Source organism: Aythya marila (genome assembly GCF_965140915.1).
Source record: "Aythya marila genome assembly, chromosome: 4".
Taxonomy (NCBI): Eukaryota; Metazoa; Chordata; class Aves; order Anseriformes; family Anatidae; genus Aythya; species Aythya marila.
The window spans coordinates 70,385,848-70,407,831 of record NC_139045.1 but is presented as its reverse complement, the minus strand read 5'-3'; the positions used below and the strand labels follow the sequence as shown (position 1 = coordinate 70,407,831).

General features: G+C 34.4%; 1 protein-coding gene across 1 annotated transcript; it reads right to left on the bottom strand.

Moving 5' to 3' along the window:
• Positions 1–424: 424 nt before the first annotated feature.
• Positions 425–21,281, bottom strand: RNF212 (ring finger protein 212; the record flags this gene model as incomplete). Its single annotated transcript, XM_082759593.1, has 12 exons — positions 425–462; positions 1,793–1,989; positions 2,835–2,900; positions 4,704–4,771; positions 6,090–6,135; positions 6,971–7,040; positions 7,130–7,194; positions 8,435–8,493; positions 12,237–12,293; positions 15,597–15,671; positions 19,565–19,626; positions 21,170–21,281. 12 exons carry the CDS (start codon positions 21,279–21,281, stop codon positions 425–427), a joined length of 915 nt encoding a protein of 304 aa, XP_082615719.1.
• Between the last annotated feature and the right edge of the window lie 703 nt (positions 21,282–21,984).

Genomic DNA, 21,984 nt, shown 5'->3' with positions numbered 1-21,984 from the left:
ATTTCTGGAATCAAATGTTCATAAATTAAATTTATTTTTTTTTCAGGAGTTGGGCTTATATATACAAGCACAACTACTTAAAAACAGAGTTCTGCTGCAGTTCACTGCATTGACAGCAAGATGTATTCATTAAATATAGAAGCAAAAAATTGTCTTAACACAGTTAATAAAGGCTGTTTATTTTTACAATATATTTCAAACCAAAATTTCTTTAAAAAGCCAGAGCTTTTTGTACTCTTGCTTAATGCTACTGTAGATGGTAATCAGCAAGACCAGCAATGTTTTAAATACATTATTCAAACTGGATAGTTAGCTCTTTTATGTCAGTTTTATATTTTATAGAAATTACAAATACTTTGATATCCAATGACTGTATACAGTTTTTCCAGATGCTTATCAAACAAAACAAATCACAGATGTTTGCTTATCTTTCTGATGTACGTCCTCCAAAATTAGCTGATCCTATAATAAAAATACAAATAGAAATATTTTTAATAAGTTTAAAGGAAAACTTTATTCATGTAAATTATTTTGGGAACTTAGTCAAGGAAAGGGGAAAGTAAAAAATAGCATAATTTAAAAAGACAAAACATACATTTTCATGAGAACTTTTATACAGCTTTTTATGAATCTAAATATGCTCCTTTTTATGTAAATAATATAACCAGATTTCTCCTTTTGTAGAAGAATATGCTACACAAGCAAATGTCCAAAGTAAATATTATTGTTCTGCATCTGAACCACAATTAACTGGTAAACATATAACTCAAAGAAGACCAATACTGAAGTTCCATATAGCTGCTTGTTTTATTAATGTAGTTTTATACTCCATTATTTACCGAACCTATCAGGCTCATGCATTATTTCAGATGCAGTATTACAGATTTAAACAATTACGAGGTAAACTTTCACTGTCTATGGGTATTCATAATTTGAATATGAGTGAATTTCTTGAAAAATCTTTATTTTGGTTTCATGATATTTCCTTATATCTACAGAACGGCTTGTCTATGCACTCAAAATTGCTTGGCATGCGTTATTCCTGGAATAGAAAGGTCACATTTACAAATTTAGACTAAAAAATTCTTTGCAGAAGAATTAATATGAATAAGTTTTCACTTGTTATGTAAACTTTGCAATACAAAGAATTGATCTGCCCAAATTAATCTTCTACATACACACCTCTTAAGCTGGTATCTATGTAACTACTTTTGCTAGCTTTGTGCTGCAACAATTATTACCCTAGAGTAATTCATTTTTTTACAGTAACGTTCAGATATTGATTCCCATTGATGATCTGTTTTGCTGTGACTACCGAGTCACTGCACTTCTACCACTAATGCTTTTCTTTTTTCTGCTCTTTACTTGAGACTTGCTGCAAGATTAGATTTGCCAAATAATTTAGAAATTGTATTTTTATAGAAAACAATTAAGGAAATAATCAAATTTAAACCTCAATAAAATAGTATTGAGGTATGAAGCAAGAACATATTTTCACAGCAGATACTCTATTTTAACAAAGGGCTAAGGCTGATCATAAATATAAATTTTCTTCATATTTTGCCGATAGCCTACTTCCAATTTTAAAATATAATTTTAGTCTTGCGTAATTTATTTCTTATTTACTGTTATCCCATTGTATTATTTACTGGAGAACAGTAAATAAGAAATAAATTACGCAAGACTAAAATACTTACTTACTGTTCTCCAGGAAATCAGTAATAAACATACGTTATGCTGATATTTTTCAGGAAAAACTGTTAAATGTTGTTATTTGATAAAATATACTTGCCTAAGTGTTGTCTTTGTAGAATTCCAGAGATGGTGATAGGATGTCTTGTTACAGATGATTGTGGGGAAGGTGATGTAAGTGGATACAATGGAGGCGTTCTGAAATCAGAAGCAGTCCATGATCCCCTTCTACTGCATTGTGATCCAGATGGTGAAATAAGCGAATATCCATTATGTGGTAGGCTTACAGGTGTGGATCTATCAATGAAATTAATTCATGGATAAGATTTGATGTTCCTTTCTCAGAACAACAGATATCAAAACCTTTTAATTTCATATTGCTAACATTTTAATTAAATATACCATACCTTCTTGTGTTCTACAGATTCCTTATCTGATTTTTAGTTATATAGTTTATATAACTAAATATATATATATATATAAATATATAGTATAGTTACATATATATGCTTATTGTAAGTAGCAGGACAAAACAAGAATCAGTGATGGAAAAGAAGAAATATTATGTTACATAAATATTAAATTTATGCTAGAGAATTTTACTGGGATTAATAACTATAGACTACAATAGTACTTTTTACTGACTGAAAACCATTTTAAGTTGTTGTGGTTTTTTTTTTTTTTTGATGGTAACAATACTCACAAACTGAGATATTTTCTTTATTTAGATGCAAAACCTGAAAAACTGTGACACACAGCATAAGGATGTAAGGATGTTCAAGTTCTTCAGAGAACAGCTGTCGTGTAGATACCATGCTGTCATTTTTGACTTTCAGAAGAGTTACAGAGAAGCTGTTCCACTTCCTTAGTATAAAATTACTGCTCTTTGTATAGAACTATCATGACTGAGTATGTCCACAGTTACAAAAACAGATTACCTCTGCACATTTTTAAGAAAGTAATTTCAAAATAGAACCTCCCAACAATAAACAAATTCATATAGGTGACAGCTAACTTACACAGTAACATTTCTTCAGACATAGAATATAGCCTTTAAATGTGCAGATTCATAAAGACCAGGCAAGAGTCCAAATTCAGTATCTCATGAGAGACTATAACATCTTTAAAAGGTTTTTAATTACCTTGTAGATCCTGCTTTATTTTGACTTGATGTTATTCCAGATGACTGAGAACTTCTGTAGGATACACTACCTGTCAGAATTACATTTTTGAAAACAGGACCAAAATTAATTACATACTTTATTTAAGAGATCACTTTGGAAAAAAAAAAAAAGGATTAATATCTGGCACAAATTCGTGATCAGTTTATTCAAGAATGAAAAAGGGTGCAAAAATACAATAGAAAATGAAAGATAAGGAATTGGTTGACTAAATGAAATCAACATGTCACTTCAGAAATGATCAAAATAGCCCTAAAAATAATTCCGTTTTGGAAGGGATGTAGTACAAACAAGGCATTACTGACGCATGCTTTGTCTTCTTGCTGGAAGAAGCTCCATCAGAAGTGAAAACAATCAGAACTACTCAGCAGCACTCCAGTGACGGTAAAGGTGAAAAACTGTCTTTAGTCTCAATACATTAATCTCTACATAGAATTTAGCTATCACAAAGACATCATATTGCACCATTCCTTAAAATATTTTCCAAGTTTAACACAGGTATGTTGGTTTCCTTCCCCTATTCTCACTGATTGGATTAATACAATAATTTGAAGTATTCCAATTCCTCAGCTATTGTTTTTGCCCCATTAATCTCCTATAAAGAAACCTTCCTTACTTTACCATTGCATCGTTGTTTCTACTTGCCCTTACCTTTGCAAGTATGCTTCAATTCATGAAGTTTTTCCACTGCAAAACTTTCCGGGTTGATTCTGAAATGTGCTGAGCACATAAGTGTCTTATAATTTTACTATCTAATTAAATATCTATTTATATTTAGACACACATGCAAAAATTATGTAGACTCTGGATATCTTGTTAATTAATAAATTAGTAATTTAATAGGCAAACATGCATTTAGGAAGGATCTGAACATATAAATGAGATGTAATATAGAAAAAGTCATTTTCACTCCTTCATTACAATTATATTACAACTGCATTGCAGTTTTAATTATTATCCTTGTTTCAGGTCTTTTATACCATGAGAAAATATGAGTGCTAGAAGTTCTGTATGTGGCTCTTAACTACTGGAGCCAGCTGTAAGAGTGCCTAGAATACTACAGAAGCACACTGAATGTAAAACTGAGAATAGGAGGGACACATAAATGGTAGACCTGCAAAGCACTAGAAAACTCCTCACAAATAAACAATGCCCAAAGAAATCACACTACTTTCAATAGGCTGCCATTCATGTCTTATTTACACAAGAGCTGCCCAAGAGTTACCCAAGATCTGCAACAGACAAGGAACAAAAGGCATTACAGGCAGATAAAATGTCTTCCAACCTAATATAGTGATATCATGCCTAAAAAATAAATCACCTCACCTGAAGAAATTCTACTGTAATTCAAATTAATTGCCTTACTTTTGTTACAAGATATTTTTCTAGTTTCCTAGAAAATTTAGTTTCCTCTCTTTTCCTCAAGTGATTTTTAACATGATTTTATGGACAATGTTAACCTCTGGTAACTATAAACCGGTATAATCATGAAGGCTAGCGGAGGGCCAACACATATTGCAAGCACGTATGTTCTCTTCAACCATACACAACAATGCAGTATTTTCTTTGCAAATGTTGACTATGGTTGCTCAGCAAATATCATTTTGGTTACAAGAAATTATTCATAGAACTGGGTAGGCAAGTATGGGGAAGACTTACTTCTTTCTTCATTTTTAACTATTTCCCATCTGCTTGATTGATGGCTATACAGTAAATTCTTTACACCTCAATACAATTCAAGTTTGCTCAATAAATTGCTAATGTATGGATTTTAATTTTTTAATCTTCTTAAAGAAATACAATTTTTCCAGTTACAAACTTTAGTCTTACATACCCATACGTCCATCTTGAGGAGGAGTTATTAGTGATAATCTTATTGGACCAGTCCCTGTCTCAGGCTAAATGAATAGTATAGCATTAATTATAGCGTACATTGATTATTAAGGTATTTTAAGCAACAGCTGTACAGTTTTCAGGACTATAAACGTGAAGATTTTTGTCACTCTCTACAACCAGGTTTGTTCATGGCACTAAAATGCCATGAAATAAAACCTCAGAATTAAGTTACTGTAATAAATTATAAGTAATTAAGATAGTAATACACTTGTTAATGCCCCTGTGCAAAGCCTGCTGCTTGATCACCTGGTCAAGCAATAAACAAAATGTTTATGAAAGGTTAAAAAAAATGACTATCATAGTACACGCCTGAAAAACACTTTTATCCATCATAAATGGAATTTCGGGAATGCTTGGAAAGCCAGAGTGCCAAGCGTGCCAAGTGATTCACCACTTTAACTTCAGATACTTCAAATGAGAGCATCTACATCTAATCTGATCACCTTAAATGCATTTTATAGTCAAGGAGAGAACGAGGAATTAATATACTTTAAAATGAGATAAGTAATTATAATATATAATTATAATATATAATCTATAATTATATAAATATAGTTATAAGGATCATAATAATCCATAGGTTACACCTATATTCATAGTTATAATTGATATAACTTATCCATAGGTTATAAATCAAATCCTGGGATGCTAGCTTAGATTTGCACTGGAGCCATCTACATGAGGTCTGGTCTTACAAACATTCCCAGTCTTTAACATATTATAGATTGAATTTAATCCCAAATCTATTTCATCGAATCATAGAATTATTTGGGTTGGAAGGGACCTTAAAGACCATGAAATTCCAACCCCTCTGCCATAGGCAGGGACACATTCCACTAGACCAAGTTCATCTATTAGTAACATTTCTCTTGAAAACAGTTACAACACTTTTATAATGAAAGTGAGATTTCAAGAATTTGTCATTTAATTTACCAACAGACGTTTAAAACTGTATAAGCTGTCTGGACATAGTCCTGGACATCTGGGTCTAGGTGGCTCTGCTTGAACATGGGGGTTGGACAAGATGACCTCAAGAGGTCCTTTACAACCTCAACTATTCTGTGATTCTGTGATACAGCATGTGGAGAATAGAATTCTAGAAAATGGTGTGTTTTTTTTTTTCTATTTTGTTCCATTCTGGGGATTATTTGACTTCTACTAAACATCAACCATAATTGAAATTAGCATGGACATAAGAATTGGTTTGAATTGGAGGTAGAGGGGAAGTGGTGGTCTTCTTTTACAATATTAAAAGGATTGGAGAAACCAAAATCATGTAAAGACATATTTAATACATACATGTATCCAAAAATCCCTTACCTTCCTCATTGGTGAAGGTAAAGAATCAATCTCCATTGGCTCCATTCTTACAACAAAGGTCAAAATAAGTATGACATTGTAATTAAAAATAACAAATGCTTTATAACGACTAACATTGTGTTATATTGTTATATTTGACTAATAATACAAAAACATAGTACCTAACACATAACACACATAAGTATATAGGACATGTTCCAAAACCCTCTATGGGTAAGAAAAATACATTAACTGATTCTTTGAGCTTTGATTTAGACATTTACAGAAAACTTTTTTTTTATGATTAACATTATTCTTATATTTAAATCTACATATAAATATATAAATATATAAATATATAAATATATAAATATATAAATATATATATATATATAAATATTTGTCACTCGTCTACACAATATGGGCATTCTATTTTTTTTAAATGAATTAGTCACAGCTAAAGAAGTCTCGTAGCTTGAGCAAGCTGCATATTTAATTTATTTAACATTTTACGAGCATTGAATGTCTTAATGGAGCTCATCCCATCTAACTTTAGACAACTACAATGTAAACATAGCTGTCTGTACAAGCCATTTAGACTTCCCCTACAGTTAAAGGGAAGAGTTACTCACCAATCAATCTATCTATCCAGAAAATCTTTAAAATAAGGTGCATCATGTCTCAGATTTTTTTTCTAGCGAGCACCAAGGCAATTTATACAACTAGCTGTTATGTACACTAGAGTAGATATCCCACTTCTTTTATGCTGACAGAGTTTACAGAAACAAACAAACAAAAAAAATCATTTTAAACTCAATATAAAAGAAGTGGCTTTGTGTAGAAGGTGTTAGTGTGTTGTTATTGTTAAGATTTTCATTGAAAATCAATGGATTTCCACCTACGTTTCAGAAGTGGAAGGATGACTAGGTTGAAGAGAACATGAAGAGTAGCCATTCGGTCTTCTTGAAGGAACTAAAGTTATTAATAAACTTAATATTAGAATATTGCTATATCCAATGATACGTATTCCATAGTTAATATCTTAAACCAGCATTTCTTACTGGGAAGTGGGTTTCTACTTGTACTGGAAAATGGCAGTGGAGTAGTTTGTTGAGGAGTTTTCATACTAAAAGTGAAAGAAAAAAAAAAAAAAAAAGGATGTGAATTGAAAGCTGTTTTGGTTAATTCATTTTTCTAACTGGTCAATATCAAACTGGTCAATGTCTAACTGGTACTTTATCCATTAATAGGTACATAGTAACATAACACTCTTTGCCATGAAGCAAAATAAGCAGTACATTTGAGAAGCTATTAAATTCATCTTCTCTGTGTTATAATGTCTGTATCAGTCACTGCGTGCCCAACAATATCAATTTTAGATGACATGGCTTTTCATGGAACAAGACTGTATGGAACAACATGGCGATTTTATGGAACAACAGACACTAAAACATAACTATTTACTACAATTGTGATAAAAATATTTACCTTGATGTATATATATTCCCATCTTTTAACAATCTAGTTTTCAAAGAAAATGTTGGCACATTTATGCTATTCACCAACAGCTATGTAAAATGGAGATTTTCCCAATAACCATAAATAAGAAGAACCTGTCTACTGGCTATGCAAGGAGAACACCTAGGTCACACTGTCTTGGTAGAATTTTGTGAAAATCTGAAATTCAGTGAGAATTCTGTTGTTGATATAACCAAGGTGCTGTTTATGTGAGATGCAAACAATGAAAAGGAGACAGTAGATCGAATCATATTTAGACTATGAAAATCCACCATATATCTAGTTACTTTGAACTGTGCCTCTCTCAGTTACATTACACCAAAGCACCATAAGAGAGCATAATGCAGTACTATTTGCATGTCATAGTCAAAAGAAAGCCTAAGAAAGAAAAAATATTTTGCAATTAAATTGCTGGTTTTGTGAACTGTCTTGTCAAGGAGATTTCAGGATCCTTATTCACTGGTATTCATAAAAGTGACATTACGGAGAGGGGCTCCTCTGAAGAAGATGAATCTACAGGGAGTACAACATTGTAACTAAACACCAAGAACTCTAAAGCAAACCAAGCCTGTCAAGTACTTTTCCAGTAGTTTTTGAAGTTTCTTTAGAGTAACTACTGATTTGAAAGGATTCTTTCCTGACAGGCTTGATTAATGTGAAGAAAATGAACCTGATGACAGAAATCATTGCTCATTCACCTCTGCAAAAATATTATTCTTCTATTTATACAACATGATATATAAGAGAAACGCAAACAAAGCAATTTTTTCTTGTTTAACAATGAAATCTACTGTAGTCTGATTAAAAAGAATATTTGTCATTTACTTTCACTGCATTAAACCTCTTACCATTGTATCTGATGCATTTGTTGTGTTGCTTTCCTGAGAGATTCCTCCAGCTTTATTCTCTGTGACATAAAGATTTGAACAAGCTCTCTTTGTATGATATACAACTTCATTTTCATAAAACCAGCATTCTAAAGTGTTGAAAGGTTGTATTTTATTGCTTTTAATCCTAGGTATAATTGCTATTCCAGACTTATTAGGTACAATGGGGTAAGATTGGAGCTGTTATATGGATATATTACCCAGCCAGTCTGAAAAAGATAAGCCGCTTTTTAACAGCTACAGACTTAGTTTGATTATCTTTTCTTAAGAAGTGTAATACTGGATAAATGAATACCAAGAAAAGTTCTTAAAATAGTTTGCTTCTATTTTTCTTTCTCTCTTCCTTATCTAATACGCTATGCTTACTAAGCCACTTTCAATAATTTACTAGCAGTCCAGGCTAACCAGGGAGGTCCCAGTTGACTGTAGGTTGACAAACATGACTCCAATCTGCAAGAGGGGCAGGAAGGAGGATTCAGAGAATTACAGGCCTGTCAGTCTGACCTTGGTCCCACAGCAGATGATGGAGCAGATCATCTTGTGTGCCATATGATGGCACATAAAAGTGATCAGAAGCAGCCAGCATGTGTTTATGAAAGGCAGGTCATTCCTGACTAACCTGATCTATGACAAGATGGCCTGCTTAGTAGAGGAGGTAAAGGCTGCAGATGTCGTTTACCGCAATTATAGTAAAGCATTTGACACTGCTTCCTACAGTATTCTCCTGGCGAATGTGGCTGCTCAGAGCTTGGACAAGTATACAGTTGACCGGGGGAAGAACTGACTGGATGGCTGGGCCAAAGAGTCATGGTGAATGGAACTCAACTCAGTTGGTGACCGGTCACCAGTGGCATTCCCCAGGGCTCATTCTTGGAGTCGGTTTTGTTTAATATTTTTATCAATGATCTGGATGAGAGAATTGAGTGCAACCTCCAAGTCTGCACATGGTACCAAGGTAGGCAGGAGTGTTGATCTGCCTGAGGATAGAAAAGCTACAATCTTAGAAATATCAAAGATATATAAGTTTTAGTGCTTTTAGTACTATCATCTGGAAAATATACTAATAACATTATTTCTAAAACACCAAATACTGTAATGTCCATATTTCCCATTACAGATCCAAAATGTATTCGGTTCTTGGCAGTATCTATTTGTAGTAAGATTATGTGAAGAGTATTTCCTATTATTTTATAAACACAGCCAAAAAATAATTCAATTAAAGAATGTTACCAGCTTGGAAAATTAAAGAGTCCAAAGAATATCAGGCTAACTCCCTAGTATGTGTATTTTTTTACAGTTATGCATTACATGATCATACACAATTTTTATGCAGGATGGAAAAATTTATTCAATAGCCTCCATACTGCATTTGCATTTTATCCTCAATTTCCTGTGTGACTTCAGATCTCTGCTACTTCACACTATTATATTTTGATTTGAAGACAAGTTATACATTTTCTTGTTAACTTTTCATGCCTTCACAATATTTTTTTTAAATTCTTTTAAAATATTTCCTCCTTTATAAGATCACACTGTTTGTGGGAGATATTATGTGCTTTTGCAGGTGTGAAACTGCACAACAGATCAAAGACAAAAATCTAACATATGTAGGATCAGTTTGGTTTGTATATATATATTCTTTTTTCTAATGAAAGTTAGGTTTGATTAAGAGAATGACCAGTACAGATGTCAGGAAGAATGTACTTTACGATACCAGTCTCTAGGACTGCATCATTTCAATAACAAAATGTCTTAAAGAAGGTGAACAGCTATGTGCTTTTTAGTATTTCTCAGTTCTTACAGAACATGGGGGCTAGACTTGTCGGGAATACGGACATCAAGTATCCACACCACATGCCATCATCAGTACCCCAGTATCTCTGAAACTCACAGGAACAGCAACAAAGCTTTTATCAAGGTCATCAGAGCTGTTGGTTGACAGTGAAAAGAATGACAGACTAGGAATAAGGAAAGGGACCAAAACCAATATAGGCAAGCATGAGAACCCCCTTTTGTGAATTGCCTTATGCAGTACTCTGACTTTCCCAGAGGCTAAGGCCCACAGAGTGGGGGGTGGCAGGAAGAATCACTTGTGTCAAAGGGGAGACTTCTGCTTCCTTAGTTTCCCAGGAGTCATTGCCATTTACCAAACTGTTAATGTTGTAAATCATTCTTGCTCCATCCTTTTCCCACTCACCTCATCTCAAACCCAGTGTTATAAACCTGAGTGTGAGCATCTATTCCCACTCCGCCATCCCAAGTGCCTCTGCCTGCTGTGATCTACCCTTCTCTAGCCACTTCAGACTTCCCATCAATAGCCTTGAAAGAGGGAGTATTGCTAACTGAAACTGACAGGAAGGGGATGGATCACAAAGAGAAATTCTTCTACCCTTGCTCACCTCACCCTCACTGTCAAACCATTTCTCCACCAAAACAGCCTCACCAATACTAGCCATTGCTTCAGATAGAATGTTTAAGACAATCAGCCTCTTCTCACCCAGAAACGATGAAAGTAGTTTTAAAATAATAAAATGAAAAGGAAAAAAAAACAAGAAAAGCACCTCAAACAGCGTGCCATTGAAATAACAACCAGCCAAACTTTCATCTCTCTCTACCCTGGCACCTGAACATCTTCTCTAGGTCAAGCAATCTTCTTTGGTGCTTTACAACCACTGGTGAATGAGTATCTTAACAGCAATTAACTGAGAAAGTAATCATCAAAAAGCATTAAAAAATCTTCAAAAATTCCTTGGAGATATCATTTTAATTTATGCACAGTTTTAATTTATGCACAAATCTAGTAAGAGCTTTATTTTATTTTGTCTGTAGGTCTGAGCTTTACCATCTGGAGTCAGTGTAATAGGTTATAGGGGACCATAAAGTCAGGATTCCTCCATGACCTGTCATTGAAAACAGGACTGGATCTTGAAAGAACCACCCACTCCACAGTACACCAGGACTGATCTCAAAACACAATCATGAAACAAGGGGAGAATGGACCACACAGCACTTAAGTTTACAAGCTCTTCTGTCCATGGGGATCATATCATCTGCTCTTCTCACACACAACATGACCAGTTGTCCAGCTATGAGTTTGCCTGTATCATTTCATACTTAGGGTCCCTACTGATGTGTGATCCACCGGTACTATCAAATAGCTTTTAGTAAGATAGCTGGCCATACCCTTAGAAATAAATGAAACAGCCACCTATTTTCATAAATATTTGGAATTTGCTGAAAAATAAAAAAAATAATAATAATAAATTTTGGATTTCCTTCCAACCTGCAAAGCGAGAGACATAGACACGAATTCAGTACCTGTTCCTGAGGCTTATAAATTCTATTTCTCTCCCCATTAAACTATCTTGACTCAGGGTCTTTAATCTCCTTTCATACTGTTCAAGATTTTCATTTAGTTTGTCAGCCCTAGACTTCTTTTTCTTTAGGCTTATCATCTTTGTACCAATCTCTCCCTGTCTCTTTCGCTTTCTCCTCCATACAGTGAGTTAGTTTCTTCCTTCCTGATCTTTTGACTCCTCATTTAATCTGTCACCCAACTAGCAGCCATGTATTTAAACTATTATTAATAAAGTTCTCACATATTTTATACAATTAAAAACTGATATTTATAATGACAGAAAGGTGACAAGCCTGATAAATAATTATAAGTATTCCAATAAACGATGAATGTATTTTCTAAAACTTAACAAAAGTAATAAGGCAAACATAGCCAACAAAAAAATAAAATCAAAATTAGTTTTACCTTTTTTCTGTGGTATGCTAACAAATGTTCACGATTTTTTTCTTGAAATTCTGAAATCTAAAAGTAAAATGGTTAGTTATACAGTTATAGAGAGCTTTATCTAATTACATTCATGTAAATCAAACAAAACTAACAAGTAGTGGAGAAGAACTACTTCACAGCACACATTTTTCTATACTTCAATAAGTATTTAACATTTCCTTTATATAACTCTTTAAATCATCTTCCAAAAAAGCATTCCAAGTCTAAGTTATTATCACTGACACGGAAAGTCTTATAAATATTAATTGATTTAGTATAACCTACTGGTAGATTTATTTCACTGAATTTGTATTTTAACACTGTTCAATATTAAGATAAAGAAATTGGAAAGGCAGTTTACCTGAAGCGTTTCTTAGTCACTAATGTTAAGGAAATACACAAAATTAATGGCAACATAAAAAGTAATGTATCTTACTGGCAATTATAACTTGCCTTGTAAAAATATCTTGTTAATTAAAAAACTAGTTGTTAGACACACTGTCTGATGGTGTGTAAGCACTTCTTGTTGTGTCCAAATGAGGATCATAAACTATGTCAGGTTAAAAGTTAAAAGAAAAAAGGTAAGCAAGACAAGAGTTTGATGAACAAGTTACAATAGGCAGAAACTTACTAATAAATCTTTCTTCTGACCTCTTAGGAGTAAGAAAAATGCCAGAAAATGTGTAGGTCCAAAGACAACCAAAACTAAATACTTGGAGAAGATAAACTTACAGTGGAATAGCTAACTGAAATGGTTACTTCTGGTTCACTGTAGAAGAGTCTGGGAGATTTCCATTCGATACTCATCAAAAGATCAGAAGTGTCTTCAGAAGAAATGATAGAAGAAACAGCCAAAAAGTAACAATAAGAATTCCCAACATCCTGTTGTTCCAAAATTCCTAATTCCTAAAAGCTAATAAATAGGCAAGTAAAACACCGGTTTAACACAGCTGAAGGAGATCATCAGAGAATTTCCACAAATACTCAGACTGGGACCTGTGCTGTTCAGCATGTTTATACATGACCTCCAGAAGAAGGTGACTAGCAAAGCTATTATTAATATTATAATAGCAAAGTTTGCTGATGATATTACGTTAATCATGTTAATGAAATTAAGTTCATGCAGTAAAGAAATTCAGAGCAATTTTATGAGACTGAATGGCTGAGTAACTGCAGTTCAGTCTAGATAGTGTGAAGTGATATACAGAGCAGAACAAAAATATCTACATTTATTCATAAAGTAATGGGCTGTGTGCTGGCCCCCATGAGCTAGAAATGGGTCCTATATAAAAGAGCGATCTCTGAAAATATCAGTTCAGTGCTCAGTATCTGTCAAAAAAGCAAACCAAATCTTAGGAGTGGTTAAAAAAGGAATAGAATAGGCAACACCATTATTTCACTGTAAATATGTACGATGACACTGTATTCTGAGTCTTCTTAACACCTCAGAAAATATATGGTACATCTGGAAACAGTTCAGATTAATCAGAGGTATTTAATAGCATCATTACAAAGAATGACTGCATGGATTATGAGTTTTCATGTCTGAAAAAGAGACAGCTGAAGAAGGGATGTGTTAGCAGTCTAAAACTAATGAACAGCACAGATAGAGTACATATGAATAGTTGCTTTTTCCTCTTCTATGGGATGCAAGAAATCAAACAAAACTAACAAGTAGCGAGCTAAAACCTGAAAAAATGAAATATCATCACAAAGTGTAACCTGTGAACCTCCTTTCCATATTAGGCGATAAATGCTAAATATTCAGAAAACAACTTGACTATCAAATGGAGAAAAATATCCACCAAAAGCTTTTGAATGCAATGGCATCACCCCACCTTGAGAAATCCCTTTGCCACAAACAGTTAAACAATAGGATCCTGTTCTGAAGACTTATCACTGCACAACAGTCTTGCTCTCATATGCTTTCCTAAGCACCAGCTGCTGTGATAAAAATACTGTTAGATAAACCTTTGTCCTAATGCAGAACAAGCTTTTTATTAAAGTCCTTTAATGCTGGTGGAAGTTCTGGTCATTTCTTAATGTTTTCCAGATTTTACAGGTTTTCCCTGTTTCCTAAAGGTTAACTCAAGCTACAGAAAACCTTAGACTTTTGGTATCATATCCTACTTTTTCTTTCTTTGGCACATTACAGAAATTTATATTCAGGTGTGATTGGCGAGATAGCTGTCTGAATTTGTTCAGTTTCTATAATAACTGCTCATCTTTGTAAATGTTGCTAAAAAGTGTGTGTCTGAAAGGATCCAGGAAGGCATCTCATTTACCTTTGTGTCAGCTATGGATCTTCAGAAGATGATTGCTGAGGAAAGGGACCATGTTCAACTTTGAAGTCAGAATAGAGCAAATATGAACCCTACAGTCACTATTGCCAATGAGGAGATTCTTAAAATGAAGGGAAGAGGTGATCTTTGTTAATTTTCTACTGGATCAGCAAGCTCACCACAAGATCAATCAAGCACTAGCACAAAGGAGGTGAAAAAAAATGGAAGCTGCAGGTCAGCTGAGAAAGGATGTACTACTTACAGTTCAGCCTAGAGTGGTTGAGGCTGCCACTGAAATGTTCAATAAGAGGGACAAGGATGAGAAGCAGTCTCAAAGCCAAGCTGAAGAGACAGAGAAAATGAGTAGACAGTGGGAGTTTCTATGTATTTGTTTAACCCAGAGAATTACTAAAGTTCATGGACTGGAAACTAAGAATGAAAGGAATCTGTCCAGAGTTTAATGAAGGTAGGGAGAAAATTTACCTTGAAATCTTTTATTGTATCTGTCTAAGAAGGCAGATCAGGGTTTGTTTTCACATTTTGGGAATTATATTTTCATTATTTTTAATAAAACCTAGCTTTTGAGATCAGGAATCTGTTTACTCTCTATTTCCTTTTTTTTTTTTTTTTTTGAGAGAGAAAAAAAGGAGGGGAAGGGGAAAAAAAAGTGGGTGGGGGAGCATTCATCTTAGGGCTTTAGCCAGTTCAGGTTTTCACTGTGTAACTTTTCATTGCCATAATTACTGTACATTATTTGGGCCTGTTTAAGATTCTGGCAGATCTAATTTTTCATTTCACGGCATTGAAAGTGATTCTACATCACTGAAATAACCAGAACTAGTGGTCCTCAGAGAGAGCTTGAAAACATAAGCAGAGAACATGATGAATAATTTATGCTTCCTAAGAACTTTGAAACTGTGAAATTAAAGAAGCGAAGACAGTAACAATCATACATTCATTTTCAAACATTCATTCACATGTTCTTCCCCACTTACATAAAAATCAGGAAAAGTTTCTGATTATTTTATATAGTAAAAATGTTTTAAGAGTGATTCACCTGTGTTATTTCTTTTGAATATTTCTTGCATAATGTATCTATTCCCATGAACAGTGACTGAATATCAGGACTTGTCTAGCAGGAAAAGAAAGTATACCAAGGTTAGTACTTTTTTTTGCAAGCTATATTAAACAAAGCATTTTGTGAAGTGTTCCTTAAATTGAATGATGTACATAAATCAAAAATGGACAGATCAGGAGTAGGACAATATGGAAACTAAAAACAAGTTCAGTTTTATTTCCTGTATTAAATATCTGGAAAGCTTTGTGCTTTTGTTTAACTATATTAGACACAAATACTTTTATTGTAAGAAAGACAGTAACAATTTGCAGAAGACATTCAAGGAAGATGTTGTGCTGCCCTGGAGGAGACACTGCCTTCACACCAACAGCCAGGTTTCCTGCAGCCCCTTTCCGGGCTTTTTGGCTCTCTCCATCGCCAGCTACATACCTTACCATTGGTCTTGGCTCAAAGGCCTTTTTTGAAATGGTCCTTTCTCTCTCCTGCCTGTCAGGCAGAAGAATGTTATCCTAGCATAAGAAAAAAGCCCTACGATGATAGTTGAATTTATCAGCTATTTTCTGATTGAGGCTTTACTCAGAGAACATGGTATGGATTTACAAATGGCAACTTGTGTTTTTTAAAAAATGCACTCATCTTTAAAAAAAAAAATGGAGAGAAAGTGTTCTGTAGCTAAGCTATCATTGTAACAAATATATATTTTTTAATTGTGCCGAGAGAGAAATGCTACAAAATGCAAAGTGAGTTTGAAATTGATAGTGACATTCGGACATCCATTCACATCTGTAAAACAAATTAGTTAAATGTTGCTTTAATCCAGAATAGGTCTGACTCAATGTAGTCATAAGAAAAAACAAACAAATTACTCCCTTAACGTATTTATGCTGGTTATAGTACTAAGTTAAAATGTTACAGAGTGATAATCAGTGATCACATTTCAATATTCTTCATGGGAGAACTTTATTAGATTTCTACTGTAACAAAATGAGGAAAATGAGGAATCTAAAAAGGCAAAAACAATCCCAACATACTTAGATGATGAGGCAGGACTGTACCAGAAAATAGACACCCTTCATGTAAGGAAGAACCTTTCAAAAGCCAATAAAAAAATAGAACTGAAACTGTTGCAGGCAAAATGCAAATTAATTCTAGAAGTTCTAAGGAATCCTAGAAAGATTAAAAATTTGAAAAATGAAAGAAAGGTGAATTATTTAAGTAAAGAAGAAGCTGACTACCTATGAAGGAAACTGCAGTTCTTCTAAGCTACCAATAAATTAGAAAGATAAGCTCTAGTATTTAAATAAATAAATAAATAAATTACATTGAAATTAAAAAGAATTAGGCTTTGCCCTATTTAGAAACAAAAAATGTAGAGAGACAATACTTTTATTTACTCTAGAAGTAGTATAATACTGGTGTAAAGTCAAATAACCATGGCTGTGTAACAGCTTCATTTCCCAAACCTATTTTTAATGTGTACTTTTATTCTATAATTTTGATAACAAAAGTTGATTCTCACATATATAAAAAAATAATTATGTGAGGGGCTAAATTAATAACCCACATTTGCAGCAGATTTATATCTTTTGTTCCTCACATTTTGATATCAGCTACTTCTATGTCATGTACGGCAACGAAGCTGAGCAGCAATGGCACACACTGTCGGGTACTCTAGCACTGTACGTGTGGCTGCCAAATGCCCTCCTGCTTACTGATGAGCTGATCTTGCATTTCTCTCACCATGAGAACTAGACCTTCCTTGCTTTGCCCAGCTACCGATTTTCATAGAACTCATGGGATAAATTTAATTGTATTTGAAACTTCCTCTGCTCTTTGAATTTAGTTGACATTAGTCAAAGCTTTCAAAAGTTTCCAGAAGGGTGAACTGGCTGGCTAAGAGAAAAGCAGAGAGACCAATAGCACACTCTAAACTATCTATGGCTTAAGAGTAAAGAAAATACAAGACAAAATTTTGGTGTCTTTAAAATGTGCTCATAGAAGACAGCTCTAGAAAGTTATTCAGAGTCCTAACAAAGCAACGACCTTGGTTTTGAGTCCCTATTAGATCCTGAAGGAAATAAAAACCCAATGAGCTTCATTGCTGATTTATAAACTCTTTAAAATAAAGGATGGTAGAAAACTGTTTAGATTTTATTTGCATGGAGGAGTAGCAGATGTTAACATGATATTCTGAAATAATGAACAGTGAGATTCTGATTTATCAGAACTCTGAACCATCCTCTGGGAAAAAGCAAGTGGGAACCATGAAATAAAGAAGGAAAAAATAAAAATGATGCATTAACGTAAAGATGAGAATATTTAATGTGTAGATGTTGATTACCCCAATATACAATTTAATAAGGAGTTGTAACACATTTGCAGGACCTCCTACTCATTGGGAATTCTGCCATAGCATTAAGCTCATAAAGGTTACCAGGTATATTTCCACTCAGGTTCCTGAATTATGGAGCCATATGACTTTTTTTGCTATGCATCTTTAATTAACATTCCAATCATTTTATCTGTTCTTAATCAAGGCTAAGTAATCATCATTAATGTCTTTTTTAAAGAATATGATAATTTGCTTCCTTCCAGCCCTCCAGAGCAATGGCAGGTTCTAATAAAACATCTAATCTTTTTGTTAGTATCACAACCATTGCAATTTTAAATTCCTTCAGTATTTTTGAACTAAATTATCAAGCTTTCTTAATATGTTGCAATTTAAGACTGATCTAACCTAGAAGTTAGCTTTGTTTTGAGCAAGGGGCAGGACAAGACAACCCCCAGAGGCTCCTGACAACCTAAATTCTGTTTCTGTCAACCCTGTGACTGAAATTGATAATGAAATTTACACTGGAGTAGGCTGATACTGAAAGATAATTAAAATGCCTCCTTTAGAGGTTCTATGAAGTTTTTTTCGTTTGTTTTATTTGATTGCAGTGTTCATTGTTCCTTTTTATTACATTAGCATTTTACTGTTTTGCTGTAATGTTTTACTTCCAGATAGAATTGTCTTCTTCACCATCTCAGTTCTGAAAGATTGTGTTTACAGATGTGAAATACAGTGTAACAGTATTTTAATTTTCTTTATGTACAGCACGTAGATGTAGTCTATATATTTAGATGTACACCAACTCAGTTTTGAACACAAGTAGAGGAATCATGCCCTTCTCTAAGGTCACCTCTTCAGGATTAGTCCCAAATTATCCTCCAGTTCATACACATGATTGCGTTATAGCCTCGTATGTTTTAGCTGTACTGAATGCTCTGAGTACTTCTCTTCTACCCTTGTACAGACGACTTGTCTCTTAGGCAGGTGTCAGTTTAGGAAAATATAACTGTTTTCAAAGCACACATATGGAATCAGATAAGGAGAAGATAGTTCCTGGGAGAAATTAGAAAATTAAATCTTTCTAATGATTTCTTAAGAAAGAGAACTAAAAGGTATTCGTTCTCTAGTAAATAACAAGAATTTCTATAAATACCACAGATCATCTCTCAATTACATGGCCATGAGGAAAACAAGGAAAAGAGAAAATTTAGAAAAAAGCCCAACACACGTGAAAACATTGATGGGCCCCCATGCAGATGTTTGCTTCAGTCCATTACATAAGTTAATATATTACAGTCCACTTTCTCTGATGTACAAACATTTTCCACATTTTGACAGTAGTTACTCATGTTACACAGAAGCCATTATATTCTTGAAAAGGTCAGAGTGATTTACTGACCAACAGAGTAAGAGGGCGTAAAGAGAGCATAAGCTTTCCTTTGAAAACCTGCAAAGCTAAAAACTATAATGAAAAGTATCTAAGTCTACCAAACTATCATCAATAAATTCCAGTCACAGTTGGCAAACAAATGGGAAGTATTTTGTAATGCAAATAATTTAGCTGTTAAGCAAACCACAGATTAATATAACACAATAGTACTAAAGCTTCATTTACCTCTTTTGAAAGGAATATTGTACGACAAGGAGTTCTGCAGATCAAACACTCATCTTTTTTGCCTGCAAGGTAAAGACACAGTTAAAATGTACATCAAACAGAATAGCTATTGAATACATTTTTAATAGAATATGATGCCTAGAATTTGAAACCTTTGTTTGGAGCTTACTGAAGGAATGTGAAGGTGATATAAGAAATGCAAATAAACATGAATAAAGAATTTGATTCTACAACGACTAGTGCACAGTTGCACAGGAAAAATGTGTGTGAATGTCATCTGGTCTTAATCCTGCAAATAAGTATTCATGTAAATGATTTAATGAATATCATTAGTGTCACTGAATGCAGGTGACTCTTAGTTCCTTTGATTTAAATAGGACTACTTGTCTGGTTTAATTAAATGCATACTTAAGAGCACTAATGAGTTAGAGCCAACCAGATATATGACTTTTTAGTTTGGGACTGTCTTGCTCTCTCGATAAAATATATGAAACTTTAACTTCAAAGAATTAATAATCTTACCTTGTGATTTTTTCCAGTGAAAAATTAATCACCTCACTTTTTAAAACTTCATAATTTTTAAAATATCTTTGATTATTTGCAAATATATTAGCAACTATGTCTCGTAAATGCATATGGCTGAAATAAATCTGATAATTTTATTATATGCTCTCTTTCTAAGAGTTTTAAAGATCAATGTTCATAAACATCTTTAAAGAGGAAATACATTTCATTATCATTATTATTGAGTTTACAGAAAAAAATAGTTTCTTGGGGACATTTTTTGCTAAAGGATATTAACAACCAAAAGGAAAACAGTCGTTCATGCTCTAGTAGTCTACAAATTGCATTTAGAGGTGTTTTTTTATGATCCTTTTTTGTCTATAGCAGAAGTGCAAAAACTTTTAGTCAAAAGATTTGTTTTTAATTCTGAAATACAGAGGTATCACTTTTTCAGTGTGCAGTTACCAAAAGCAGGGCATTTAACATGATCTCAAAGGGAAAAGCATGAATGCTTGCCTGCTATTTTTTTTTCTTTTGAAAAGGAACTGCTGTATTACTCTGTGTTTTTTCCACATATCCACATGTAAGAAAATCACAGAAGTCCCGGAATATGGCTCAGGTATTGCATAAAACACATAAGAGCATCAAAACATCGCATACAATCCTTCTAACACTAGATTTTCTCTGGTGTTTCGGTAGCAATACTGATATTTAAACTGTCTTCAGACTAGTAGCAAAATCTGTCCTCAAAATATAAATCCTATGTTTTGCAAATTGCTCATTCACTTTTTTATTTTGTTTTTACAATGCAGACATGGATCATAAGCATCGGGACTCAACTTTTAATAAAGCTTCCAGTTTTCAGCATCCAAGGTTTGTTCTCAAAATCAGGCTGCTCCAGCCAGATTCATCTGGAAGCATTCACAGGTTGCTCATACTATTTAAAAGAAGAACAATTGAAAAGGTTTATCCATAACATTAGGTCGACAAAACGAAAGGCCTTTCTTTTTTTCCATAGTGAGTTGGAAGTGCTAATGGCCAAGGAGTGCCAGTGCTGCCTGACGAGCCGAAGCAGGGCGCCCCGCCTGTGGCAGCCATTACCTTTCTGGAAGCAGAGCTCACAGATAACATGGCCGCAGCTGGTGAAGAGGAACCTTGGGGTGGCCTTGCGGGGCTCGCAGAAGCAGGCGTTGCAAAAGACTCGGACGGCCATGCAGCAGAGGGGCAGGAGGGGCTGCTCGGGAGCGGGTGGCTGAAGCAGACGCTGTCCCTTCTTGTCACCCCGGGTCGAGGCCTACGGGCCTGCCTCTGCTGTGTCCCTTCCGGCTTGAGGCGCCGCAGGGCCCTGAGGTGAGGGGTGGCAGCACCGCTTCCCCACCCAGCGTGAGACCCGGGGGAGGCACGATTTGACCCTCACTCCAAAAAAAAAAACACCAGGATTTTTGTGACCTTTTGCTACCAAACTGGAGAGGGTGCCTGTGCAGGGGATCCACTCTGTGAGGTTTCCTTCTCTTCCCCACACAGGTGCCAAAACTGTGTCAAGCACCAGGCCTGCTGGTGGTTCTTCGCCATGAGGCGGTTGTGTAATAGGCGCTGCCACTGGGACATGTGGAAAACAGTGGGGTTTCCTTCCTCTTTTCTTCTTTTTTCCCCTCTTTTCCTGATTTGGGAAAGTTATTAATGTAATTGAGGTTTGCTGTTGCTTCTTTTGGTGGGGAACAGAGGGAAATAGAAGCATTTGGATTTCTATTTTTTCAGATAACAAACAAAGATTGCAAATTTCCCTTGAAAATTTAAGGGAAAATTCTCCTACTGACCTACTTAAGATAGCTCTTGGCATGACAGAGCTGCAGACTGCATTGGAGGAGCCTCTGATTTTAAACTTGGAGAAGACTGCTGCCCCCAAAATGCTTCCC